Source organism: Macaca nemestrina, chromosome 1 (genome assembly GCF_043159975.1).
Source record: "Macaca nemestrina isolate mMacNem1 chromosome 1, mMacNem.hap1, whole genome shotgun sequence".
NCBI classification, from domain to species: domain Eukaryota; kingdom Metazoa; phylum Chordata; class Mammalia; order Primates; family Cercopithecidae; genus Macaca; species Macaca nemestrina.
This window is the reverse complement of record NC_092125.1, coordinates 74395080-74421026: the sequence shown is the minus strand read 5'-3', so window position 1 is coordinate 74421026 and position 25947 is coordinate 74395080. Positions and strand designations below refer to the sequence as shown.

At 34.6% G+C, this 25947-nt stretch overlaps 1 protein-coding gene across 2 annotated transcripts in view; it reads left to right on the top strand.

The window, feature by feature from the left end:
- The window catches only part of LOC105493520 (usherin), a 789359-nt gene that overhangs the window by 158295 nt on the left and 605117 nt on the right, over positions 1-25947 (top strand). For both annotated transcript variants that reach the window (XM_024796490.2, XM_011761218.2), the window contains 2 exons: positions 9479-9674; positions 13398-14039. In XM_024796490.2, the coding sequence (XP_024652258.2) occupies positions 9479-9674; positions 13398-14039 (838 nt within the window). The remainder of the gene's footprint in view (positions 1-9478; positions 9675-13397; positions 14040-25947) is intronic.

Genomic DNA, 25947 nt, shown 5'->3' with positions numbered 1-25947 from the left:
AGAAAGTTCCCCTGGGGACAAAACCATCCTCAGTTGAGAACCATTGTTTTAACTTTAGACCTGTGTGTATCCTTTTACTTCTTTCAATGTTTCATTATCTTCAAATCTTAAGGCTCTCAAAGATTCTGTATGAAAATATCGGTTTTCTTGTTTTAGGAATCCAATTCAGCCAGCACTCAAGCTGAAACTTCTCTGATTATTCAAGAATGTTGTCAATATTTATTTCTATTTCTTAATTTCATTTTCTGTCTTCAAAATTTTTGTAAAATATATGTCTTCCCTATTGTGTTTTCTGCTGGCCTCATTAAAATTATAGGTTATATTTTTAAAAATTCCTATTTTGTTACTGAAGTATCCACAAAAAGAGGAAAAGGCACATGCTTGATCTGAACTTTATCAAAAATTGGTAATTGTTTTCATCTCTTACTATTAACTGTTTTCTAAATCAATCCTCTTGCTTTCGGAATCCAAATCAGCCTGCACTCATACTGCAGTTTCTCTGATTAGTCAAGAACGTTGCCAATATTTATTTATATTTCTTCATTTCATTTTTCGTCTTTAAAATTTTTCAAAAATATCTTTCTCCTATGTTGTTTTCTCTGCTGGTCTCATTAAAATTAGGGGTTTTAGTTTTTTAAATTGCTGTCATTTTGAAGTAGTGAGAAAAAGAGGAAAAGACATGTGCTTAATCTAAATTTTCCCAAAATTTTATATTTTAGTAAATGTATTTAGATGCATATTTTTCTAACAATGGGCATTCTTAGTTAACACCTGTATCCTTTTTCTTAAGCAAGAAAATAAATTTATTATAATTTTTACTTATTCTGCCCTAGTATTCCTCATGGGTAAATCATGTCTTAATTTTATTAATCTTTGAATACACCCTTTCTAACATGTTGGATCCTTTATCAGAAAGCAGAGTATGTACAATATACTTATCCTTTAGTTCCGTCTTCCTGGGCACTAGCTCTCTTATCACAATAGGATATATACCTACAGATCAGCTTGATTATACTTTAATTTACTGTATTTGGCAGCAACATCTTATAGTGGTAACCCAGACTGAGATGAAATCTTCCATTTCAATTGACAGTTATAAAGCAACAGACTATAGATTTAAATTATTTGAGTAGTTACTACATTAAAACACATCTTTTGCTTTCCTTCCTTTGCTCCCAACCACATGCACAGCAACCAGTATATTTCCAAATTTTACTCCTGTTTATAATGCTATTTCTTAAGCTTCTAAACATTACAGTGTGCATTGCACCTCTGCTAATCTCCATCCAAATTCTGCTATGTTTTGGAGTTGTCTGTGAGAAAGTGTAGTGCTGATGAGGGGATTGAAGGTTCAGGATTCCAATTTTGGCTGCTTAACAGGAACAGTTGAAAGATGGCATGAGGTTTTTGATCCGTGGTTTTCCATTTTCGTGGTATAGTAAGCATAGGTATCACTGCCAAACTTCTTTGGAGCTCTATGTTATTTGGGTTTAGAGCTTGGAGCTACGTTAAACAGCTGAATAAATGTTTCCGAATGGAACTCTGTCTATGATGCGGCTCCTGAAAATTCTCTCTGAGTGTTGTTAACTAGTTTCCTCTTAAATTTAGTTTATAGTTGTTTTGTCATGTCCAAATGTCTTTTTGCGACTTTACTTCTAACTGAACAGAGTGATAGAATTTATCCTCCCACTTGAAATGATAAAAATAAGGAGAAAATGTATTAAATAATTGTTTGCTAGATGTTGGACATCAGGCAACAAGGACAATGTTTGCTGAGAAATAGGAAATAAATTATGTGAATCTTACAATTGACCCAGATTGCTGCTTTCAGAGTATTTCCAGTCCATGACTTAGGGAGAGAAAACCCAGATGGAGCTCAGAGGGTTCTTCTCCAAATTGAAGAGATATAGCCAAGTGTTTCAGGAATTCAAAGTAGTTAGTTTGCAGAGAGGAGAGAGAGGAACACAGAGATAATTCCATATATCTACAGAGCATCTTCCTTAAGAATTCACTTGAGTACTGATCACTGCATGTATGAGGCTGCAGAAAGCACAACTTTCAATTACTAAAAGTAACAATAGTTGACACTCATGTAATGCTAGGAAATGTGCCTGTTTCCACCAGCTGAACTGGAGAGAAAATGTATGATTCACGGGGCTTTTGATAAGTGTACACAAAAGGGTCTAGCTTCAATAGTGGAGAATAGCCCTAGGCTGATAACTACTTCAATACCACCTAATAAATCTTAAGAGCAAGACTCAAAAGGAATTGTTTCCAAGTAATTTAACTGCATCCGAGAACAAAACTCAAATATATTTGTAAAAGCACTAAAATACGTAGTACCCAACAAGAAAAAATTCAGTCTCTGACACCAAATCAAAGATTATCAGGCATGCAAAGAAACAGGAAAGTACAACTCATAATGAGGATGCAAATACATCAGTCAAAACTGATCCAGAATTGTGAGAGGCGTTAGAATTATCAGGCCAGTATATTGAAACAGATATTATAACTTTACATAGTTTAAAAGTTACATAAAAATATGGAAGGTACTAAATAACCCTACAGATCAAAATCCCAGAGAAAAACCTACAGTGTATGGAATAAAAATACACTGGATATAATTGGTTATACATTAAACATAAAACATTTATGTTATATTTAAAAAGTTAGTGAACTTGAAGTCATAGTAATATAAACCTATCCAAAATGAAACAGAGTTGAAAGAACATTTGTAAAAATGAAAACAGCATTTGTGAGCTGTGAGACAACTTTTAGAGGCTTGGTGTATGTGTAATTTGAGTCCCTACAGGAATGGTGGAGTGGAGCTGGGAACATAAAAAATATTCAAAGAATTTATGGCTGAAAAATTCCAAGTACAGTAAGGACTGAAAACCATAAAGCCACACACCCATGAATCTCAAGAAAACTAAAAAATAAGTAACATGAAGGAAATCACAAAAGGCGTATTATAATTGAATTGCTCAAAGCTAGTGATAAATTTTTAATGATAAAATAAAATACTAAAGCAGCCAGAGGAAAAAGACATGTTAAATACATAGATAAAACAGTAAGAATTACAACAGATTTCCTATCCAAAATAATGCAAAGAAGAAGACAGTGGGGCAACATTCTTATAACCATGAAAGAAAACAAATAGTGCACTTATGATTCTATATCTAGGAAAGAGATCTAAGATGAAGGTCAAATAAAAACTATTTGCAATACATATAATGAAAGAGTTCATCACACACAAACCTATACTATAAGAAACATTAAAAAGAATTCCTTCAGTTGGAAATAAAATGGTATCATATGGAAATACGGATCTGCACAAAGAAACAAAGAACACCCAAAATGGCAACTGCATTAGCAAATATGGAGGGTATTTTTCTAATGATTTAATTTTCTTTAAATACAGTTGACAGTTTTTAAAAATAATAATAATATAGTAAAGCTTTTATAACATGTGTAAGTAAAATGTCTGGCAGTAATAACACCATAATTAGGAGGGGGAAAAGGAAGTACCCTTGACCCTTGAATGACATGGGAGTTAGGGGTACTGATTTCCTGCCAAGTCAAAAATTCATGTTTAACTTTGACTCTCCAAAACCTTAACTACTAATGGCCTACCGTTGACCAAAAACCTTACTGATAACATGAACAATCAATTAACATTTATTGTGTATATATTATTTACTGTATTCTTACAATAAAGTAATCTAGAGAAAAAAGAATCTTTAGGAAAATCATAAGAAAGGGAAAATGTATTTACTATTTGTTAGGTGAAACTGGATCATAAAGATCTTTGTCCTCTTCATCTTCACTTTGAGTAAGATGAGGAGGAGGAATAAGAGGAAGAGGAGAGATTGGTCTTGTTGCCTCAGGGCTGGCAGAGGTGGAAGAAAATTCTTTTACAAGTATACTCATGCAGTGATAACTCGTGTTGTTCAAGGGACAATTGTATACTATTGTAAGATCTTTATACTCTATTTGAAGTAGTATGTCACTTAAAGCTAGGTTGTGATAAAGATGTAGAATAGAAACCACTAAAATCATAAAACAAAGAGTTATAGCTAATAAACCAACATGGAGATAATTTGAATCATAAAGAAATATAAAATAACACAAAACAGGCAAAAAAAAAAAAAAAGAAGAAGAAGAAGAAGAAAAAAGAAATCCCAAACAGATGGGACAAATAGAAAGAAAATATCAAGATAATAGATTTAAACCTAATCATATCAATAATAATGCTAAATTTACATGTTCTAAATAATCCATTTAAAAGTCAGAGACTGGAAGATTGGTTAAAAAAGGAAAAAGTACAACTTAACTATATGTTGCTTGCAGAAAATATATTTAAGTATAAGACACAAATAGGTTAAAAGCAAATGTTGGAAAAGATAAATCCTGTGAGTACTAATCATAAGAAATCTAGGGTGACTTTATTAATATGAGAAAACATGAATTTTTAGAAATTTTGTCCAAGATAAAATATTGGCCAGGATGAAGAAGGTAATTTCATTTTGTGAAAGGAGTCATTTTATCAATAGGATATAACAGTTCTTAATATTTCTGTACCAACAACAGAGCTTCAGAATGCACAGAGAAAAAACTCATGTAACTGAAAGAGAAAATAAAATCCACATTTGTGGGCAAAAATTTCAATACTCTTCTCACAATAATTAGTAGAACAAACTGACAGGAAATCAGTAAATCCATAGATTAGAACAATACTGTCAACCAACTTGACCTAATGGCCAGTTATGGAACATTCAACCCAACAGAGCAGCAAACTGCACCTACTTTTCAGGCCTACACAAAATATCTACCAAAATAGATCAAATTCTGAACCATAACACAAACCTCAAAAGATTTAAAAGAATTCAAGTCATATAAAATACATTATCTGGCTGCAGTTAAATTAAATTAGAAAACAATAACAAAATAACCTGGAATTGCTCTAAATATTTGGAAACTAACTCACACAATTCTAAATAACCCAAGATTCAAAGAGGAAACCCAAAGAGGAATTAAAAAGTATTCTGAACTGAATGAAAATGAAAACACAGTATAAGAAAATTGTGAGATGCCCAATACGGCAGGACTTAGTAGTATATTAATAGCACTAAATGCCTATGGTAGGAAAGGATGAAGACTTCAAAGAAATATCTTCTACTTTACGAAATTAGCAAAAGAAGAGAAGACCCAAGCCAGGCTAATGAAAGCTATTTCTGAGTATCTAACTGCATCTCATGGGGATGATCATTTCTTTCCTCTGCTCTTGTGGCTGAAAGCATGTTAAAGCCCAAAACTGTGATTCAGGCAAGACCGAAATTTCTAAGACCAAATTGCATTTTAAGCTGTAAAGAGCAGGAGAATCTCCATGACTTGAACTGTGAATAGGTATTTGTTTGTTATCAGAGATAGTAATTGTACTGCTTTATCTGTCTTTCCTTCCATGCTAGTAAAAGAAAGCTCAATAGTCGTTGATCACATGATCATAGAGAACAATTTACATTTCTCAGCCTCCTTGGCAGCTAGGTGTAGAAATGTGGTTTAAGTTCTGGTCAATGATATTGTATCTATTAACTTTTGCTGCTTAAGTTAGTGGCTAAACACAATACAAATTGCTTATTTCTTTAGGATTCTATGGTTTGGCTCAGTGCTGGCGTGCACTAACTTGTCCAACCTCTTCTGGGCTCTCTCATTTGTCTGTGATTAGCTAGCTGGTCAAGTAGCGGTTAGATAGGAAGACCTCACTCACATATGTGGTGGTTGACAAGCTGGCTGTTCACTGGGGCAGTCGGAGCAATTATTAGCTGGGGCACCTCAGTTTTCTGCCATACAACCTCTAATATTCTAGCAGGATAGCATGAGCTTGTTCACAAGGTGATCTCAGAGTTCCAAGCCCAGCAAGAGAGAATGAACTCTAAATTTGCAGGCATTTATTTATTTGTTTATTTATTTATTTATTTATACTTTATGTTCTAGGGTACATGTGCAGAACGTGCAGGTTTGTTATATATGTATACATGTGCCATGCTGGTGTGCTTTTGCAGGCATTTTTAAATGTCTGTTTGAATCATAGTTGCAAGCATTATATGTGCTAGTATTTGGCCAAAGAAAACCAATAGGTCAATCTAGAGTTGTCGTGGAAGGATCGTACCAAAGAGTGTCTTCTGATTTGGAAGTATATTTTTAAAAGAAAGAGGAATGCCTTTCTCTCTTTCTACTTCTTGGTGGACAGGAATTGGTTTTAGAGTATGAGTAGATTTGTATTTTCTCACATTAAAAAGGGAGAATCTACAGGTATAGAATCTACAGAAGTAAACTTGGTATTTTCAGTTGAATTTTGGGAAACTGACTAAAGTTAACATTTTTAAAAGTAATAATGCCTTACTTTAGTTTTAAACTATATTTTAAGATATAGTTAATTTACAGAAATTATGGTCTACATGTGTTACAGAAACTTAGATTAATCAAATGGGAGTAAACTTGTTATTTTATTAATTTGTGACAGAGTTGTTCATATAGAAAGAATTGTTTTTATTGACAAAAATATCTGGATAAGACTTAGGTTTTCACAAGAATCAAGGCAATAATATACACTTTTGGGATGTATGTGAGAAAGTGACCATGCAAAGTCAGGTGTACAGAAAAAAGTGGATACGCTTTATGGCAGAGCAAGGAGGAAGAACAGAGAAGCCACAGAGATGGTAGATAATTGGAGTGCCGATGAAAATCTCTAGCTATAGGGGAAACTAAAGGGATATTATGAATTGCAAAGTAATGATTTAATTCCTCTTTTACCCCAAACCTTTAATAAAGGTTAACAACTACATTTTGTTTCTTCGTTTGTTTTGAACAAGAGTTCTTGAAATTGAGGCATTAGCTGAGTTTCACCTCTGGGTGACACAGGGCAGTGCTGGTAGGAGCCAGAAAGACTTCAAAATGGAAGAAGCAGAAGTGTAGGGTCAGGGCGACTATGAAATGATCAATATGCGTAGAATTCTTATAAACTTAAGGAGCACTTCTGTCGTTCAGGAATGGAATTAGGGTCATAGGCAGCCTTATCTAGATTTCAAAAGGTAAGGACGCTTCAGCTGATACATGCATTACATGTAAATAAGAATACAACAAGACCAGGGGCCGTGGCTCATGCCTGTAATCCCAAATATTTGGGAGGCCAAGGCGGGCAGATCATCTAAGGACAGGAGTTCAAGACCAGCCTGACCAACATGGTGAAACAGTGTCTCTAATAAAAAGACAAAAAATTAGCCATGCATGGTGGCCCAGCTACTGGGGAGGCTGAAACAGGAGAATCTCTTGAACTTGGGAGGCGGAGGTTGCAGTGAGCCGAGATTGCGCCATTGTACTCCAGCCTGGGCAACAAGAATTAAGCCGTCTCAAAAAAAAAAAAAAAAAAAAAAAAAAAAAAAAAAAAAAAAAGAATATAACAAAACATATAAAATAAAAAGTTTTTGCACTTTTATTTCTCTTTACCTTTTGCACGCTTCCTTGCTATTTGAAAACATATTGTTTACATGTGGGTAATGTTTAAGATTATTATTTGAGGGAAACATAATGTATGTCCAATGCCTTAAGGTGTTTACCATCCGTTTGGAGAACAGGACTGATACCTATAAAGTACCAGCAAATACTCAGGCCTGAGTTATGGGTTGATGTACTTGAAGTGTTACAAGTATGTACTGACAGGCCTATTGGATTTTCATGATGTGCCTGTATGTTACACATATCCACCAATAAATGCCATTTAGTTTTGTAGGCTGAATCAAATCTCTGTCTTGAGTAATGATTTTGTATCCTTTGGACTAGATGTGAATAAGACCAAGATGAACAGTCAGGCACAAGAAGGCAATTCATCGTTCTTATTCATCTTTCTAAACCTATATGCATCTTTGATATTGAGGTTCATTATTATCTACAACTACATTTGGTTTGCATATAACCATTTATCTTTTAGTCTTAGATATTTTCATATCAATTGTCTTAATTTATCCTTAAATAAAGCTTCCAGTGAGTCTCTATTTCTTGGACGAGGAAAATTGAGGCAGTGATAGGTCTTTAAAAATTATTTAATTTCTAAGTCCTTCTTGTAACTGAATCCCAACCTGGATATTTTTAAATATCCTTGAAATTAAATAGAAATCAAATAATATCTTTTCACAAGTAGGTTACTTCCCTCTGTGGTAACTCTGCCTCCAAATGTGAAGAGCTGGATTCAATCCAAGTGAAAGAAAGTCAGGGGGGAAAATGTCAGGGACTATAAAAGAGATTTGAAGTCTGTACCCACATTGCTGTGTTAGAGTCCTAAGTTATTAAATTTCTCATATTTATTTGACATTTTATATACATATGTCTGCTTACGAAGAGTTTAGTTCTCATCTTTCTTTAATCAACCTAGTATTATCTATGCGTAAAGTGGATGAACACTATATTTTATGTATTTTCATTCTTCTCAAGTCAGATGCTTGAAGAGTAAAATGGCACAGTATTTTAGCTGTTATTTTGCTTGAAAATGCTTTAAAACAAGAAACATTTTTGGAATTTCTTACCACAATATAAATCAGCTAAATATATTTAATGTGGTGAAATGAATCATACATATGCTGAATAGTCCAAAAAGGGGAGTTGGGTAAGAAAACATGTATTAGGGTCAATATCAATAGGCATAAATAATTCTATTAACAAATAACATTAAATATTGTTACATTGCTTATGGAATGATATCATTATAGAAAGATTCTCCCTTAATTTAAATACCTAGCATTTACAAAACAAGTTTAAATCAATCAGACAGTAAACAAGAGGAATCAAACAGAGAGGTGGGCTGGGTGCGGTGATTCACGCCTGTAATCCCAGCACTTTGGGAGGTTGAGGTGGGCAGATCACGAGGGCAAGAGATCGAGACCATCCTGGCGAAATCCCGCCTCTACTAAAATTACAAAAATTAGCTGAGCGTGGTGACAGGCGCCTGTAGTCCCAGCTATTCGGAAGGCTGAGGCAGGAGAATCGCTTGAACCCAGGAGGCAGAGGTTGTAGTGAGACAAGATTGCGCCACTGCACTCCAGCCTGGTAACAAAAAAAAAAAAAAAAAAAAAAAAAGAGAGAGAGAAATAGTGTCCTAAAGACTAAATTAACTGCTGACTGTTTTCTATTTTCAGTCTCTACATATTTATATTTTGATTTCTATATATAGTATTTAATGGTTAATTCCCCATTTCCCTTTTATTCTTATACAACTAACTTCTATGGATTTTATTTTCATTCAGTTCTATATATTCCCCCTGCTGAAGCCTCCCATGTTGTGTGTCAAGAGGAAAAATATCTTATTACCTTCTTGTCTGTTGAACATTTAGTTTTCTTCTCCCTCCCTCCCTGTCTTGTACCTAATGAGCAAATTATCTAAAAATAGATACGTTCATCATTCTACAAAATGTTGTATCTTCTCTAGATTGGAGGCCAGTGTAATTGTAAGAGACATGTGTCTGGCAGACAGTGCAATCAGTGCCAGAATGGATTCTACAATCTACAAGAGTTGGATCCTGATGGCTGCAGTCCTTGTAACTGCAATACCTCTGGGACAGTGGATGGAGATATTACCTGTCACCAAAATTCAGGCCAATGCAAGTGCAAAGCAAACGTTATTGGTATGTGTAACGCAAAAGTTTACAGTCACATCTCTATTACCATCTGGAATAAAATTCTCTATTTGATTTCTTAACTGAAGAGTAAAGCAAATTTCTTTGCTCAAGGAAGGCTGGAAAAAAAATTTTGGATGAAATTAACTGTTTAAAATGATTAAATTAATAATTCTATCAAACTGCAGCTTGAAGCTTAGTTTAATCAACCCTTTAGAAGTTTCTTTATTCTGTAGATGCATTAGTTCACATGGTCCCATACTAATAAGTCATAGAAAGATATAATTTGCTTACTGCATAGATGTTTCTTTTAGAAAATTAGCACTTTTTCAAAATGTTTTACACTTAATGAGTTCTAAGCAAATCATTTTCATGCTAGTTTTCTTAATAGACCAAAATAAATGGATTTTTTCAAAATATTCTGTGCTACAGGGTCCTTTGTGATAAATCTTTCCATTTTTTTCTATTATATTTCTTTGAACTGTTCCTATGAAATGCAAAATAAGTCAACATAATTCTACAGATCATGTATATTGCTCGGGTTACTTATAAAGGGCTACATAATTTTAATTTTGTAATTCAGCACCAAGTTGATTATAATAAACAGCTACCTCCGCTGTTATTTATCATTTTTTTATACAAGACGTGCTTTTTTGTTTGTTACTCCCACAGGTATTTTTCAGAAATTAGATTTGATTATAGCAATTTATTACATCCAACATTTTTGAGGGGAACCACTGCCACATAAGGACAAAATTTATCATGTGCCCAAAATGCACTATGTACATAATGCACTTTGAAATTTTGATATATGAGAATATTATGAGAGGAAAGTTTCCTGATGAAGTGAGCCCTGTATTGTAACTGAATATGTCTTGGTTCGTATAGGAAGTTTAAAAAAGACCTTTGCCTTTCTATTGTCATTCAAGACACCAAGTCATCCATGGTTTGTCTAACACTGACCTGAACCTTACAATAATAAAAATATGCCTGGCAGTGATCACTCTCTCTCTCTCTCTCTCTTTCACACACACACACACACACACACACACACACACACACACACACACACACACACACACACAAATGCTTACATGTACACAAGCATATGTACATATCATTCTGAATACTATTTTCATTTCTGTAATATACCTCTAAATCTAATTCTTTATCTTTTATTTATGTAAGTATACATCATGCTACACAATTCAGCTAGACAAATGTTTCAATTTAATAAAGAGAATGTAGGTGTGTTTAATGGCATTACATGAGATTTCTCTGGTTTAAAGAAACATTACATGAAAATCTGTAATGTAATTTGCCTTTATGCATCTCAAGCATACAAAAACTAATTTTTTAGAAAGAAAGAATAACTAACGTGTAAAGAGAAGTACGTATTTGTATGTGCTATATATGATGCTGAAGGAATTCTAAGACCTTGAATTCAATTTGTATGGCATCCTTTGTTCTTTAATGTGAGATATATTTTAAACTCAAGATGTGAAAACAGAAGTTAAAGCAAGGCCTTTAAAGACAGTGAAATGATTACTTCTTTGTATCAACGGAATCTTTCATGTGATGGTTAGATTCCAGAGCTTGAGGAAGGCAAAAATCAAAATTAATTTAGAATGTGTTATGCTATCCCTACTATGTGCCTGTTTTGTTGATTGATCCAGATGGTTTTCTGCAGGAAACAGAAATATATATTTTGTGAAGACTAAATTCTAAATTACTTCAGTATTATAAATAATTATTCTTTCTGGTGTTATTTCTGCAAATGTGGCACTTTTTATAAAAACAAAAACTTGATATGCATATATATTTACTTTCCTAATGGGATGAGCAAGTAACTTTATTCAATTTCACCTTGTTAATATGAAAAAAAAGAAACCCAGAAAATACAAGTGTATGTTGTATACGCTTCAGAAAGCAAACTGTTAGAGTTAACAAAACTGTTAAATCTTACTAATGATTCTATCACCAGTAAAATACATTAGCACCAATAATTTTATTAAAGTAGGTCATTCATCTAGAATAAAAAGGGAGAAGAATGTGAATTAAATGCCAAGTGTGCTAACTCGCCTGTACTTGTTAACACCGAATGTGATGCCCTGTAGGCCTTCCTGAGTATCGTTAGGAATAGATTACCTGTCAGGAATATGTATGGCATATTCAAATAAGCACTGCGCATATTTTTAAAACTGATATGATATGAATCCATGTAGACCAATTTTAATAGTTCAAAATGAGTCATAATTCTTGTTAACAATACAGTTATTTTTAAAATTTGCAGCAATAGTGGTCCTTTTTTATTTTCCTTATTGAAATTAAATGATATGCCTTAGGTGAGTCATTCATCACTGTTAAAGAACTTGACTTCCATTGGAGTTCTTGCATTTTTATCCATATATATTCATATATATTATGCATTTCCTTCCAGTTTAGGAAATGTTTTTCTACATATGAGTTCCTGAGTGTGTTTTTGACTCTTATTTTAAGACTAATTTTTAAATTGCAATTATAGCTGGAAGTAAATGTTTCAGTTGATTCAACCCATGCAGTCAGTTATTTAAATTCATGGATATTTGGAGACTATCTAAAGGAAATATTTTGCATCTAAACATTTACTATTCTAATTTTTTTATTTCTTCGCCTTGTAATACCCTTTTTTTAGAATAACCTTACTTGTCAGAGATTTAAGTATAGGTGATAAAACATTTTTCTTTATTTGTAAAATGTATATGTGTACTACTTTAAATAGAAGTAATATAAAAAACAGAATTTACTTAGTGTTTAAAGAGGTATGTTCTGAGTCATACAAGATGACAAGCAATGTGATTGCTTTATGAGCCAAGGAGAGCATAATTTATATTAATTGAAAATGATAAAATAGAGGAGCATACAAAAGGATTAAACTAAGAATTGCCCTGGATAAGTTTTATTTATATTAATTACCTAAATGTCTGGATTCAGAAATAAGTGTATATGCTGTTTTCGCAAAAATAGTTATCAGCTTACTTTTTTTTTTCTTTTTTTCCCAGCTTCACTAAGGTGTAATTAAATAAAAATTGCATATATTTATGGCAGACAACATGATGTTTTGATATATGTACACATCATAAAATGATTAATTCCAGCTAATTAACATATCCATCACCTCATGTACTCATCATGTTTTTGGGGTGAGAACATTTAAGATCTAATCTCTTAGCAATTTTCAAGTATACAATACATTATTACTAAGTATAGTCACCATGCTGCACAATAGAGGTCCAGAACTTATTCATTCTGTCTAGCTGAAACTTTGTACTCAGGTTAACATTTTATTAAACATCTTTAGAGATTTCTTATCTTTAGGAAAACAACTAATTTGTCCTATGTAATTCTACTATAATTTTAAATGAACACATTTGTTAAAGTAGTTTTTAAGATTTGTTAAAGAGAAAAAGAGCTACAGCATATGTAACAGAAACAACATTTGCATTAAGCATTTTCTTTGCATTAAGTAATAATTAAACATTTATGAAGTTCATTGCAAACAGTTGTATATTAAAGCTAAATTAAATATTGCCATTATATTTTGAGAGTATGATTAGCCCTCTATGGCACTACTTGTGAGAAAACACTCCATATTTTGTGTTCGTATTGTCTGCAGTAGCATTGTTTGTGCCTCATCTATCTTGAATGAAATCATTTTTCCATCCTCACCTTTTAAATATATTTTATCTTTAGGGCTTAGGTGTGATCGTTGCAATTTTGGATTTAAATTTCTCCGAAGTTTTAATGATGATGGATGTGAGCCCTGCCAGTGTAACCTCCATGGCTCAGTGAACAAATTCTGCAATCCTCTGTCTGGGCAGTGTGAGTGCAAAAAAGAAGCTAAAGGACTTCAGTGTGACACCTGCAGAGAAAACTTTTATGGGTTAGATGTCACCAATTGTAAGGCCTGTGACTGTGACACAGCTGGATCCCTCCCTGGGACTGTCTGTAATGCTAAGACAGGGCAGTGCATCTGTAAGCCCAATGTTGAAGGGAGACAGTGCAATAAATGTTTGGAGGGACACTTCTACTTACGGCAAAATAATTCTTTCCTCTGCCTGCCTTGCAACTGTGATAAGGCTGGGACAATAAATGGCTCTCTGTTGTGTGACAAATCAACAGGACAATGTCCTTGCAAATTAGGGGTAACAGGTCTTCGCTGTAATCAGTGTGAGCCTCACAGGTACAATTTGACCATTGACAATTTTCAAGGCTGCCAGATGTGTGAGTGTGACTCCTTGGGGACATTACCTGGGACCATTTGTGACCCAATCAGTGGCCAGTGCCTATGTGTGCCTAATCGTCAAGGAAGAAGGTGTAATCAGTGTCAACCAGGTAAGAAAGAAATGTGTTACGTTTTCAGTGCACAATGACATTCCTTTTGTTAACTCATAACAGGTGACTTATCCCTGTTTCTGGATTGTGGCTTCTACAAATTTTATTTCCAAAATCATTGTTGTATTTAGATCATTATCCAACACAGATACAACCATTTAACTTGTTCAAAATTATCAGGCTTATTTATGTTACTATTTTGGGAGGATACTTCAGATAAAACTCAGCCAATCAGATCTATTTCATAATTGAGACTTAATTTCTTCACTTGAAGTAAATCTCCTTTTAACAGTTTTTTTAAAAATTAGGTTAAGAAGAGTCAATTTTATTTTCCAGAGAAAGGAAAATTTGAGTTGAATGTCCATATAATGCCAAATATTCAAATGATGGACTAAATCTCGAATAAAGCTGGCTAAATGTTTTTACTGAAGAGGCTATATGTTCTAGCTTTGTATAGAAATACTTAGAATTGTTTCTACATGTTATCAAATTAATAAAATAGGCTACTGTTTAATCTTATTGTATACAAACTTATCTTTCCATCTCTTTCCCAATTGAAAGAGGGATAGACCCCATCTATGGCTCTCCTTGCATTTAAGATTTTAACTAAAATACTCATTATGATATCATGATAAATATAAGTATTTATCAGTTGTTTAACAGCTGTGCTAATTGCTGTTCTGTCAGCCAATATTAGCTCTGAGTTATATGGGTCTATAAAAAATGAGCATGTTACAAACTCAAAAGTGTGATTTGCTAGCCAGAGAAGGAGTAGAACAAAAGTTATGTTTACATAGCAAAGAACCAGGCCTAGGAGAACTGGGCCACGTTTTTCCTTTGGCATTGGTCAGTGTGACAAGTAAGATCAAAGAGACAGGAAGGAATTGATGAAGTGTTCATTCTTTTTGACATGTAAGTATTAGAAAACAACTTGAACTGGTTTAAACGTAAATGGAGACTATATTATAACTAGATATTCCATAAAAACCTAAGAAGGACCACTACAGTCAGGACTCAGGAATTAGAATGCTTCCATTGATACATATTCATTCGTCTCTCTCTCTCTCTCTCTCTGTCTGCCTTTTGCAGAAGGGGACTTTACCTCTCTCTTTGTCTATATGGGTACATGGCCACCCTATGTCCCCTGAAATTGTTTATAATTCTACCACCAGCTACAATAGAGAGATTTATTAGCTACTTCTTAGTTAAAATTTCTAGAGGAAAATTGGAATTGACTCACTTTTGTTTGGTTGGTTACCTCTGAGCCAATTCACTGTGGCCAGGGGTGTCACATACTTATAAAATGAGCATGGCTTTTAGGGACCTTTTCATCAGGTAGGAGCAAGGTGGTAAGTATCCCAGAAAACAGGAAGATTATGGAGACCTGGGCAGACAGCCTAAATGACAGATACAACACATTCACTCTTTTTACCTTCAGGTTAATCCTTCCAAATTTGCAATTAACTTTTTGGTATCCTAAGATGATGTTTTTTTTCTCTTTCACTGTGTATCAATATCTTTAATTTTGGAAACAAGGTAGGTACTCTGTCTCCTGCACAGTCAAATAACCATGATTTATACATCCTTCTTTCTACGTAAACCAAAAAAAGCTAATAGATCAAATGTTATATCCTTTTGAGTAATTATCAATTGTTAAAATTTACTGCTCCATTCTAACTTTAATTGTATATACAATACAAGTCACACATTTTAAACAATTTTTTTCTGATTTTAGATAAACTCTGAAATCATAATAACAAACATTTGCTCCTTTTGGTCCTTTCAATGAAAGACCCAACCCATCATCTCAGTACTTTGTACACCTACCAGATATCTAAATGATGAACTAAAATAGTTAGAAAACGTTTTCTGGTTGTTTTGTATATCATGAAGAAATAGCCATGGATAATATATCTACATCATGCATAATTCTGTCTCATTTGTGCCCTTCCTAGGATGAAAAAATACTGACTTCATTGCTCTTTCCTTCATCTTTGTGGCTCTCATTGTGGTGATCTCTTTGTTCCCAACTCTAAGCCACTTTCTCCCACCCAAACCTATGGCTCTTTCCTATCTACCCTATATAGTATTGGCAGAATAATTCCCCTAAAGCACTTATTTAGTTATATCATTCTCCTGTAGGGTTACCTAAAATGGGTTTTATTTTGCTTATCATTTGAGTCCAATCTGGGCAAATCTTTATGAGTTTATATCTTCTGGTCATAGTCTAGACACCCAGCTTTGCTCCCTGATACTCCTATCTTCTTCAGACACTGCAGCCACTTCACTGGAGCTACACATGTCGCATGCAGAGCTGATTTCAATCTACCTGATGCTTTGTTTCATTCTCCTTTCCCGACATGGAATGCAGTATAATCCTCCTTTTCAATGTTAGTTGGCATCCTCTGACTAGTTTTACTATTCAACATACTGCCTACAATTCTCCATCACTCAGTGAACAACAAAGTTGACATGAAGCATCAGTGTTTTAAGAGGTGGTTTAACTCAAACCTATAGAAAACTTGAAAATAATGCATTTTTGAAAATGTGCTCAAGCTTCTATTGTCTTCATGTTCAATTTATTATATGACCTTGAAGGGAGATTTATGTTCAAGAAATAATAATACAGATCTCATTGTTATTACTCCATAGTTATGCTTCTTTCTTCTGAAGACCATATGGACCTATAAATGGAATCAATGAGTTAAGAGTAAGGAGCATTAAACATGGTGAAAATATTTTTATTTACTGAAAAATTTCAACAGGGTATTGTAAAATATTTAGTATAAAATGTACCAGACTGAGAAAAAATATTTGAAGCTCCATTTCTTCAGCTTACTGACTCTCTAAAGGCATTCCCCTGTCCTTCTCAACAGGGGACTTCCATATTTTCTTCCAACTGTCTATTTCTAGCTGGGGGTAAGCAGCTTTATCTTTAAGCTGGTACCTGAGTGGAGCCTGTATCAGTTCTACTCATATCCTATTGGTCAGAACTGCTTTGTATGTCCATACCTCACTGAAAAAGAGGCTGGCAGATAGATGCTCTATCTGAATATCCAGGTGTCTAATTAAAATTTGGGGCCTCTGCTATTATAAGGAATAAGAAAGAAATTGATCCTTGAAGACAGCCTTGGCTATACTAGGAATGTCCTACACTTGCAAAATTGGTTGGCAGAACATTAGTTTACTTCCAAACAGATGCTTTTAATGACCATCAGTTTTGTACTTTTTGGATAGATCTCATTATTAGCAATTTTTTAAAAATCAGCCAAAGTTAATGAAGGCCTCTTGAGTCCTGAGGAAATATATGTACAAAATCTCTTCTTGGTATCTTCAACTGTTTCTTACATGCTTTGCCTTATAGAATCACTTCTATTCTAGTCACTCTTCCTTCCAAGGATATGCTATAATGTATCAGTGGCCTTGCTGAGTTATTGACCCAGGATATTGACCTGGTTATGAAAAGCTAGAATGATCAAGCTATAGATTTGGATTACTATATTTTGTTGAACAGTGCAGTTATTTTCATATAGATAAACATTTCTCTTACTGAGAAATCATTTTCTTCTGAGTACCGTTGAGTTCTTAATTTAGTCAAAGAACATTTTATGTGTAGTAGCAAACAGTACTTTCAGTGAGCTTAAATTTTGATGGGGAAACTGACAGAATAATTTACAAGTAAATATATGATATAAATTTAAATAGAGATTATTTTTGGATCCTTGGCAATACTCAATTATGTTTCTTTGTTGCTAAGAGTTTAAGATACTATGGAGGTTACCAAATAGACTATTTATTTGCACTTTTATATCAGTGTTTAGTTTCCAGAAAGGTAAACTGGGTAGCCATGTTTATATTGTACAAGTAAAGTCATACTAATATTTCATTACAATGGAAACAGGAAATGGTTTAAAAGGAGGAATGGTGAAGTGAAAGAAATTATCAACCTGTTTCTTTTTATATTATTGTCTAAAATTAGTCATTTTTCTGTTTTTCTCTTTTGCTTTTTTTCTCTTTTAAGATCATGAGTGCCTGCTTTAAAAAGCAGCCCAATGAGATGACCTTGTTAAAACTCCTGATTATTTCTCAGTGTCTTCAATTAAATAAACCCCTTACTGTGTGCCCACAATGTACAATTAATTATATTATTATTGTAGTTACGCAAGTTGAATAAGATAATACTTGCCCTCAAGATATTGCAACTCTAACAAGGGAAATAAGACAATTGCACATGTAAATAAAATACAATAATGCTTTAAATACGATCATTGTTTTTCAGTATTAGTGTTGATGCATTTTCTATATCTTCCTCTAAAGAAAGAAGACAATTTGCAATAAACCTTTGAAAAGGAGTTTTGTTACATCTGTACTTAGGCAAATAGTGACTAATAAATTATTCTCCTAAAGGCCACACATGGTGACTCATGCCTGTAATCCCAGCACTTTGAGATGCCGAGGTGGGTGGACCACCTGAGGTTAGGAGTTTGAGACCAATCTGACCAACATGGTGAAACTCCATCTCTACTGAAAATACAAAATTAGCTGGGTGTGGTGGCACATGCCTGCAATCCTAGCTACTTGGGAGGCTGAGGCAGGAGAATCACTTGAACCTGGGAGGCAGAGGTTGCAGTGAGCTGATATCACACCATTGCACTCCTGCCTGGGCAATAAGAGCCAAACTCTGTATCAAAAAAAAAAAAGGCAAATGGGTACCAGATAAAGCTCTCCAAAAAAAGAGCCAGGAAAAGAGAAAGGAGATCAGGAGGGGGTTGCACGAAGAAGACTTAGTATTATTATCCAGTATTGTCATTTTTAAATTTAATTGGAATTTTAATCAAAATTTATATTTGCAAAATTTTAAAAAACAAGTAAAATGTAAAGAGCCCAGCCTTATCATTTTCCCAGGAATCTCCATGCTCAGGGAAAACACCTTCAACTTCTTTAGATGTTTCTTCTGGGCTTTCATGTCTGTATTTCCGGGATATATATATATATATATATATATATATATATATATATATATTTTGACATTATTTATTTTCTTCCCCCTATAGAAGATGAGTTGTTTAGCTGCTTTCACCTCCTGCTTAGCAATCCCTTTGTTTGGTTAAATCAGCATTCAGATATTTCTTTACTATGACTATATAAATTTACTGTACATTTATGCCATATAATATGCTTTGACTATATTTTCTTTCTTCAAAAAATTTGCCTTTGCTTAGTTTTTCGGGACTCTCTTAGGCATTTCTAGGAAACGAAACTCTCCAAGGGAACTCTATTCAAGAAATCTATAAGGTTTTGTTTTTTCCCCCTAGATATGCGAGTGGGAAGTTTAGGCTGGTTGATCTTTAGTTCTGTTGCACAGCTATATCCAAGGGTTAACATTTGCTGCTGTACTAGCAATTGCCTTCCCCTGTCTCCCATGTTGGATCCTTCATTTCCTGAATCCTACACGTTCTCTCTTCTTGGTTTATTTATTTGTGTGTTTGGTAGAGCACATGTGCCAGTAGCTTCTGAAAAAGAATACAAGGAGGGAAGTAATTTGAGGAGAAAATTTGAATATCTGAAGTATCTTTATTGTCTTCAAGTATCTAAACATAAAGAATGATTTGAAATTTTACTGCTATATGAAAACACTTTCATTCAAAAAATATTCAAAAATTTTAAATGTTTGCACCATTAGTTGTTAGCAATGTCAATCAGATTCTTGCTTCTTTTCCACTTCTTTTTTTTTTTTTTTAAACCATCTGGAAGTTTTTACCATCTCTATATCCTTGGGCTCTCAGTGAATCCTTTTGCCTATCGAAGATGGCTCTTATGTTCTAAGAAAATCTGCAAAACACATTCATAGCAACATCTAGACTCATGTTTGACCAAACAACTGGGCACCAAGCCTAGCCAAGTTGATGCATAAAATCAATAATCACAAGCAACCCTTCACATAATGCCTGTTTATGTACTTGTTGGGTCCAGACCTTCTTTGGTTTAACTTCTAAAGGAAAAGCTTACTGCGTCCTCCTAAAATGTAAGAAGGACAACTTCATGGTTGGGGAAGGTATTAGCACACCTGATATCTGTTTCCAGAAATCTCTGGAGCTTTCAATTCAAAACCTTTCTTTCTAGAGTTACACAACTTGAATCAATTAGCTTATTGTTGGGTTCTCCACTGCAAGAGCTTAGGTTTTTCTTCTAGATTATCTTTGATTGTCATTTTCTCTTTTTCTCTCTCTCTCTCTCTTTTTTTTTTTTTTAATTTTATCTCTGGGGATTTTAGGAGGGAAAAATTATTCAATCCACTGTGTTTTACTGGCAATGTTCCCCTAGTGTTTTTGGGCTTGTAACCTTTTCAGACCAAATCTTTGCAGCCATTCTTGAGCCCTCTCTTTTCCCCACAACCTTCGTCTCATCTAACAAAACCAATTCTGCTGATTTTACCCTCAAATATATCCAGAATTTGACCACTTCTTGCCACCCTTACTTACACCAGCCAGGTCCAAGCCACCTTCCTCTGTTCCTGGACTATTCAAGTAGCCTCCTACTCACCTTTGTCTTTTTTCCATCACTTCTCAGCAGACAGCCAAAGTGATACTGTTCAAACTTGAGTCACATCCCATCACTCCACCTTCCATTTGCTTTTCACCGTAGCTAATAAGAAACAAAGTTTATATTATTTAATAACCCCCGTGGTCTATAATGTCCGTGATCTCTCTGACCTCATTTCCAGAAATCTTCAGATCATTTCTTCCTCTCCAGCCAACAAGTCTCATTGCTGTCCTTCACAATTGTTCAGTGCTCTATCTCAGGCAGGGATAAGAGTACCTCCATAGCAGTGCTGCCTATGTATTTTCTGAATTAATGAATAATTTTATTTCAAAAATACCTCAGTGGCATTCTCCTGTTTTTAGGTGTGAACCTAGCAAAGGTCTGTGATGTTTCTTTCACAACACTTAGGAAAAGTGTTGTGTTCAACCTTACAAAAGAGGAAAAATAATAGTGACCTAAGTATCTTATATATTTTTTAACAAAACAAGATACAGTATACACATATGCATAGCCCATGAAAGGAGCAATATGTGCTTTGGGATGGATTTTCCTTTTTTCTTGGTTTTGCTTCAGAAATTCCACTTTAATTTTTTTTTCCCCTGGTTTTATGGTCTCTTACAGTAAAACTTGCACTGAAAAGAGAAACACTTATCCTGAAGTATCTTTATCATAAACAGATGTTTTGCAGTAGCCAGCCCTGCAATGTGCACAGTAAAATGTGCTGCTACAATCTTAAGCTTTCATTTACTTATTTAAACATGTCTGAGAGACCTAGATCATATACCACAGGGGCAGACAGCACACTGGTGTGTGTGAGTAGTGGGGCATGGAGGGAGAAGGATGGGGTAGGAAGGGATGAGTAGCAAGCTTAAGGACTTCTGCCTCCCTTTCATCTGTGATTGCAAATACTGCTGACCCATACTAGGTGACTGCACATAGATTCTTGTCCCACTTTCTTAAAAAACATTATTAAGGAAGGTGCATGTAATGAAACCTCATGTATTATTAACCTAACCTTACTACAAATGTACAAGGAATAGGTTTAATTCAACTAAAATTTATAGGCAATTTGTTAAAGCAGCAGTGCACATTAGAAGGTACATTAGAGCCACATTGGTTTTAATATGCCATTCAATAACTTGAACAGAGGTTAAAAATGCTGCTTAACCTCCATTAAGTATTTTAAAAATGCTTTAATTTAAAATTATTTGGAGTATGTGTACATATATGAATGTACACATATCCACACTAATAAATATAACACTAAATATCTTTTCCCAGTTCCCTATTTCTGTGCTGGATGACCTTATAATGTTCAGCAGTAGGCACTTAATCAGAGGCCAGGCTGAGGAAGGCAGGGAAGGATGTCAAGGCATCCCAAGCCAGTGACCCACCCTTGTCCTTGAGAACTAGAGGCAGAGAGTGCTTATTGAAGACTCTGCAGCTTTGGAATAAAATAAAGGCTAATTTATAACGAAAACAGCTTCCTATGACATGTTTTGTACTAATAGGACAATGCCTCATGCTTCCCCCTAGTATTTACTTTTGGTTTTCTTTTACAATTCATAAAACAAAGCATCTTGTTTTATTAAGTAGCACATCATATTTATTAAGTGATGAGCTCATAAACTAGAATTGCGTACAAGACCCTGCCAATGGAATTGGAATCAGATGTTGATGTTCCATTAAAAATCAATGCATCAAAGTTGATATCCAATTATGCCACATTTCCTAGTGTTTGGTGAGACAATTTTCTAGGTTAACATGTTTTTCACAGAGAGACCTGAGTCTCAAAGTAAGAACCTCTTCCCTGATAAATCATCAGGAAGGAATCTTATCACAGGAAATATAGACCACAATCTTAGGTATATCTGGGGAAAAAAAAGTAAAAGACGCTGATAAGAAAAATATCTCTGTCATAGAAGACTTGCTAATTAACAATTACAAAGATGATAATAGATGATATTTACTGAGACTCCGCTGTGTGCCAGGCTCTGTAATAGGGCTTTGCCTGCAAAGTTCCATATAACATGCACAGTATTTCTTTTTCTTTTTTCTTTTTTTTGAGATGGAGTCTCGCTCTGTCGCCCAGGCTGGAGTGCAGTGGCCGGATCTCAGCTCACTGCAAGCTCCGCCTCCCGGGTTTCTGCCATTCTCCTGCCTCAGCCTCCCGAGTAGCTGGGACTACAGGCGCCCGCCACCTCGCCTGGCTAATTTTTTTGTGTTTTTTAGTAGAGACGGGGTTTCACCGTGTTAGCCAGGATGGTCTCGATCTCCTGACCTCGTGATCCGCCCGTCTCGGCCTCCCAAAGTGCTGGGATTACAGGTTTGAGCCACCGCGCCCGGCCTTAACATGCACAGTATTTCTATGATGGAGGTGCTGGGATTATTCTCGTTTTAATCTAATTGGGGAAATGAGATCTAATTAAGTAGAAGAGCCATTTATAAGTACAGGTCCATCTGACTCCAGAGTGTATACTCTGAAAGAGTGGAACTTTTTCTAAATAACTAACTCAATATTTGTCTTAGACATTCACACAATAAATATTTGAGGGTGAGTTAGATAAATACTGTTTCTTTCCCCCACCTTCAAACATATCTCAACTCATGATTCTGGCTTACTGCTTCACATCCTGGGATACTTCATTTGTTGTTCAAAACCCAAGTAGTAGGCATAAAATGACAATTAACAGAGTCCTGGGAAACTACAATGTTCAAATAATGATGAGGTAAACTAAAGGGGTCTAGAAATGGAATTATCTCTGATAACTTCATTGGAGAAATTTTGGAGATGGTTGGAATGGCATAGGAGACAGGCTTTAGAACATACATTTGATAAACACTGAATGGGAACAGGGAATAAGAGTTTTGCTGTGGATTTTGAATATGCATACACACATATATTAATTATAATCTCCAAGATGTAATTGGAGTTGTCATTATTTGGGTTATTTGTTGTTATTGGATTTGATTCTTAGAGAGTATGTTACTGAGGGCCTTTCATGGGTATTCACATAAATAGAAAAATTGGATTATTTATGAAACAGAAAATTCCAATAATGTTTTCTCTTACATGAGCATATTATTATGTACTTTGCTTTAAGAACTAAGATATAGTTTTAGTGTAACATTTTCTTTCTATAGCTCTGTTCCATCTGTTGCTGTGATAAGCACTATATTTTAAATTTATTGTGTCTGATTCATATACACTCCTCTCTAGACTCCCTGATCGGACAGGCCACTCTGACCAACCACTCTCATGACTCACAGATTTATGTTTACCATTTTCCTTTTCAGTGTTAAAGGAATCATCTCATATTTTAGAGGGCAGCAGATCTTTATCCATCCATCCACCCATTCATCCATTCAACTATCTATCCATTTCATTCATATATCTGTTTTTCAATAAACATCTGTTGAGTAAATTACCAGGGACGATGCTGGTGTTAAGATATACAATCACAAATATACTAAGACATTGTGATTTAGTAAGGGAAACTGACTCACATGTAAATGTATCACAATGTGATAAGAGCAATATTAGAAATATACAATATGGAGAAGTAGTAAAGTGAAGGAAAAGATCAATTCTTGAAGGAAGCAGAGTGTTAGGAACTTAGAGAAAATGATTTCTGATCTGAATTTTAAGAGGGAATAGGAATCAGCAAGCTGCTCAAGGAGGGAGTAGCAGCCCAGAAAAAAGGAATAACAGCAGAATAATTTAAGTTTATCTAATTTAACTGAAAAACATTTAAAAATTGTTTTAAATAAGAGAAATTATACCTTGGGATGAATAATATTAATATTTATGTATTTACTTGATCAAGTAAGTCTAGAAGTAATTTTAGCAAGATTTTATCTATAACTCCCAAATGGAGGAAAATTATTATTGTTTTAATTTGAAAACTACCATTATCAACTATATTGAAATATAGTTTACAAACAATACAACAGTATTGAAAATATTGATTCGTAAAGCCATTCCCAAGATAGTCTTTTGTTGCATGGGTATAGGTGAGCCACACATCCCTCCCTGGGCTCTCGTGTAACTATTATGTCCATTTTCTGGCTTAAGGGGAGAGTAGTTTCTTCTAAATGTCTTACAATTAGTGCTTAGCCCCAGCGTTGCCCTCCTTTCTTGAATAAGGCCTAGAGGTTACACTTCTTTTCTTTCTCCCTTTCAAGACCTTGGCAAAGCCTGGTTGTTCATGGTCCTCAGGAGGGACATTGCTGGGAAATGGGCTCTTCTTTTATGCCCAGGACAAATACTGTGCTGTGCAAATAGCCACTACAGGAGATAATACCAGCTGCCTTGCTAATAACTTTGAACTCTATAGATCCTTCTCCTAGATAAAGCAACACTATTTTATGATATGGGTGACTCTTTGCTTTAACTGGATGATACATATTTTTCCACTTGAGGTTTGTCGTGTTTAAAACCAGGGGTCAGCTAAATAATATGGGAAAATAATAAACTAGCGAGCTGATTTGGACCATGTATGTGTGAACACTCAGCACTACATAATGCAAGGCAATGATGTTGTCCTAATGACCATGCTTAAGAATGTGGTACAAAATCACTCATGAAATGAAATCTCAATAAGATCAGTTACAATGCTACAGATACAAAGATTTGGAACATGAAGTAGAGCTAACGAAGGGGTATCAGAAATGCATTACATTAAAATAAATTAAGGTCAGTTATAATTAAGCCACATTCAGGAGTTGAAGTTTAAGCAGAAGGAAAGGGAAAAGATTGTTTTCTATAGTTGGAAGTCATAAAAGGGAGGTAATGGTCTAGAATTAGGCACATTCAGGTAAGGCAAGAGGAAGTTACCTGAGTCATCCTAATTAGAGCTGCTTAAAAATAGGACAACTAAAATACTGGTGGGATTAACCTTTATAATCATGCTCCGGAGAGGAGGAGGGGAATTAACCCCAAGGCAAATTCCCATGCAGTCTTTTCCTGGAAGCCCTACCTTCATTTGCAGTCTCCCTGGGTGCTTAACATCTTTTTAGTTCTTCTCTGCTTAAATTTCTGATTTTTCTGTGTCATTCTTTACTCCGCAAAATTTGGACTACCCAACTTGTGCACCAAAATGCCATCCCCTACTATACTTAGAGGTTTATCTCATACATCATTTCTTCTAAAACTCACCCTTAATTATTCCAAATTTTCTGTGGCTTGGAGCTATTGAAATAAGTCTAAATTAATTCTACTTGTAAGTATCTGTGCTAATGGGTAATTTATCCAAATTGGAGGGCTGTTAGCACATTCATGATGCCATCATCATGGATTTAAGGGCCTAGATACCTTCACAGGAACAAAAATACAAAGAATCACAACCACAGTGGCCTTGAATTT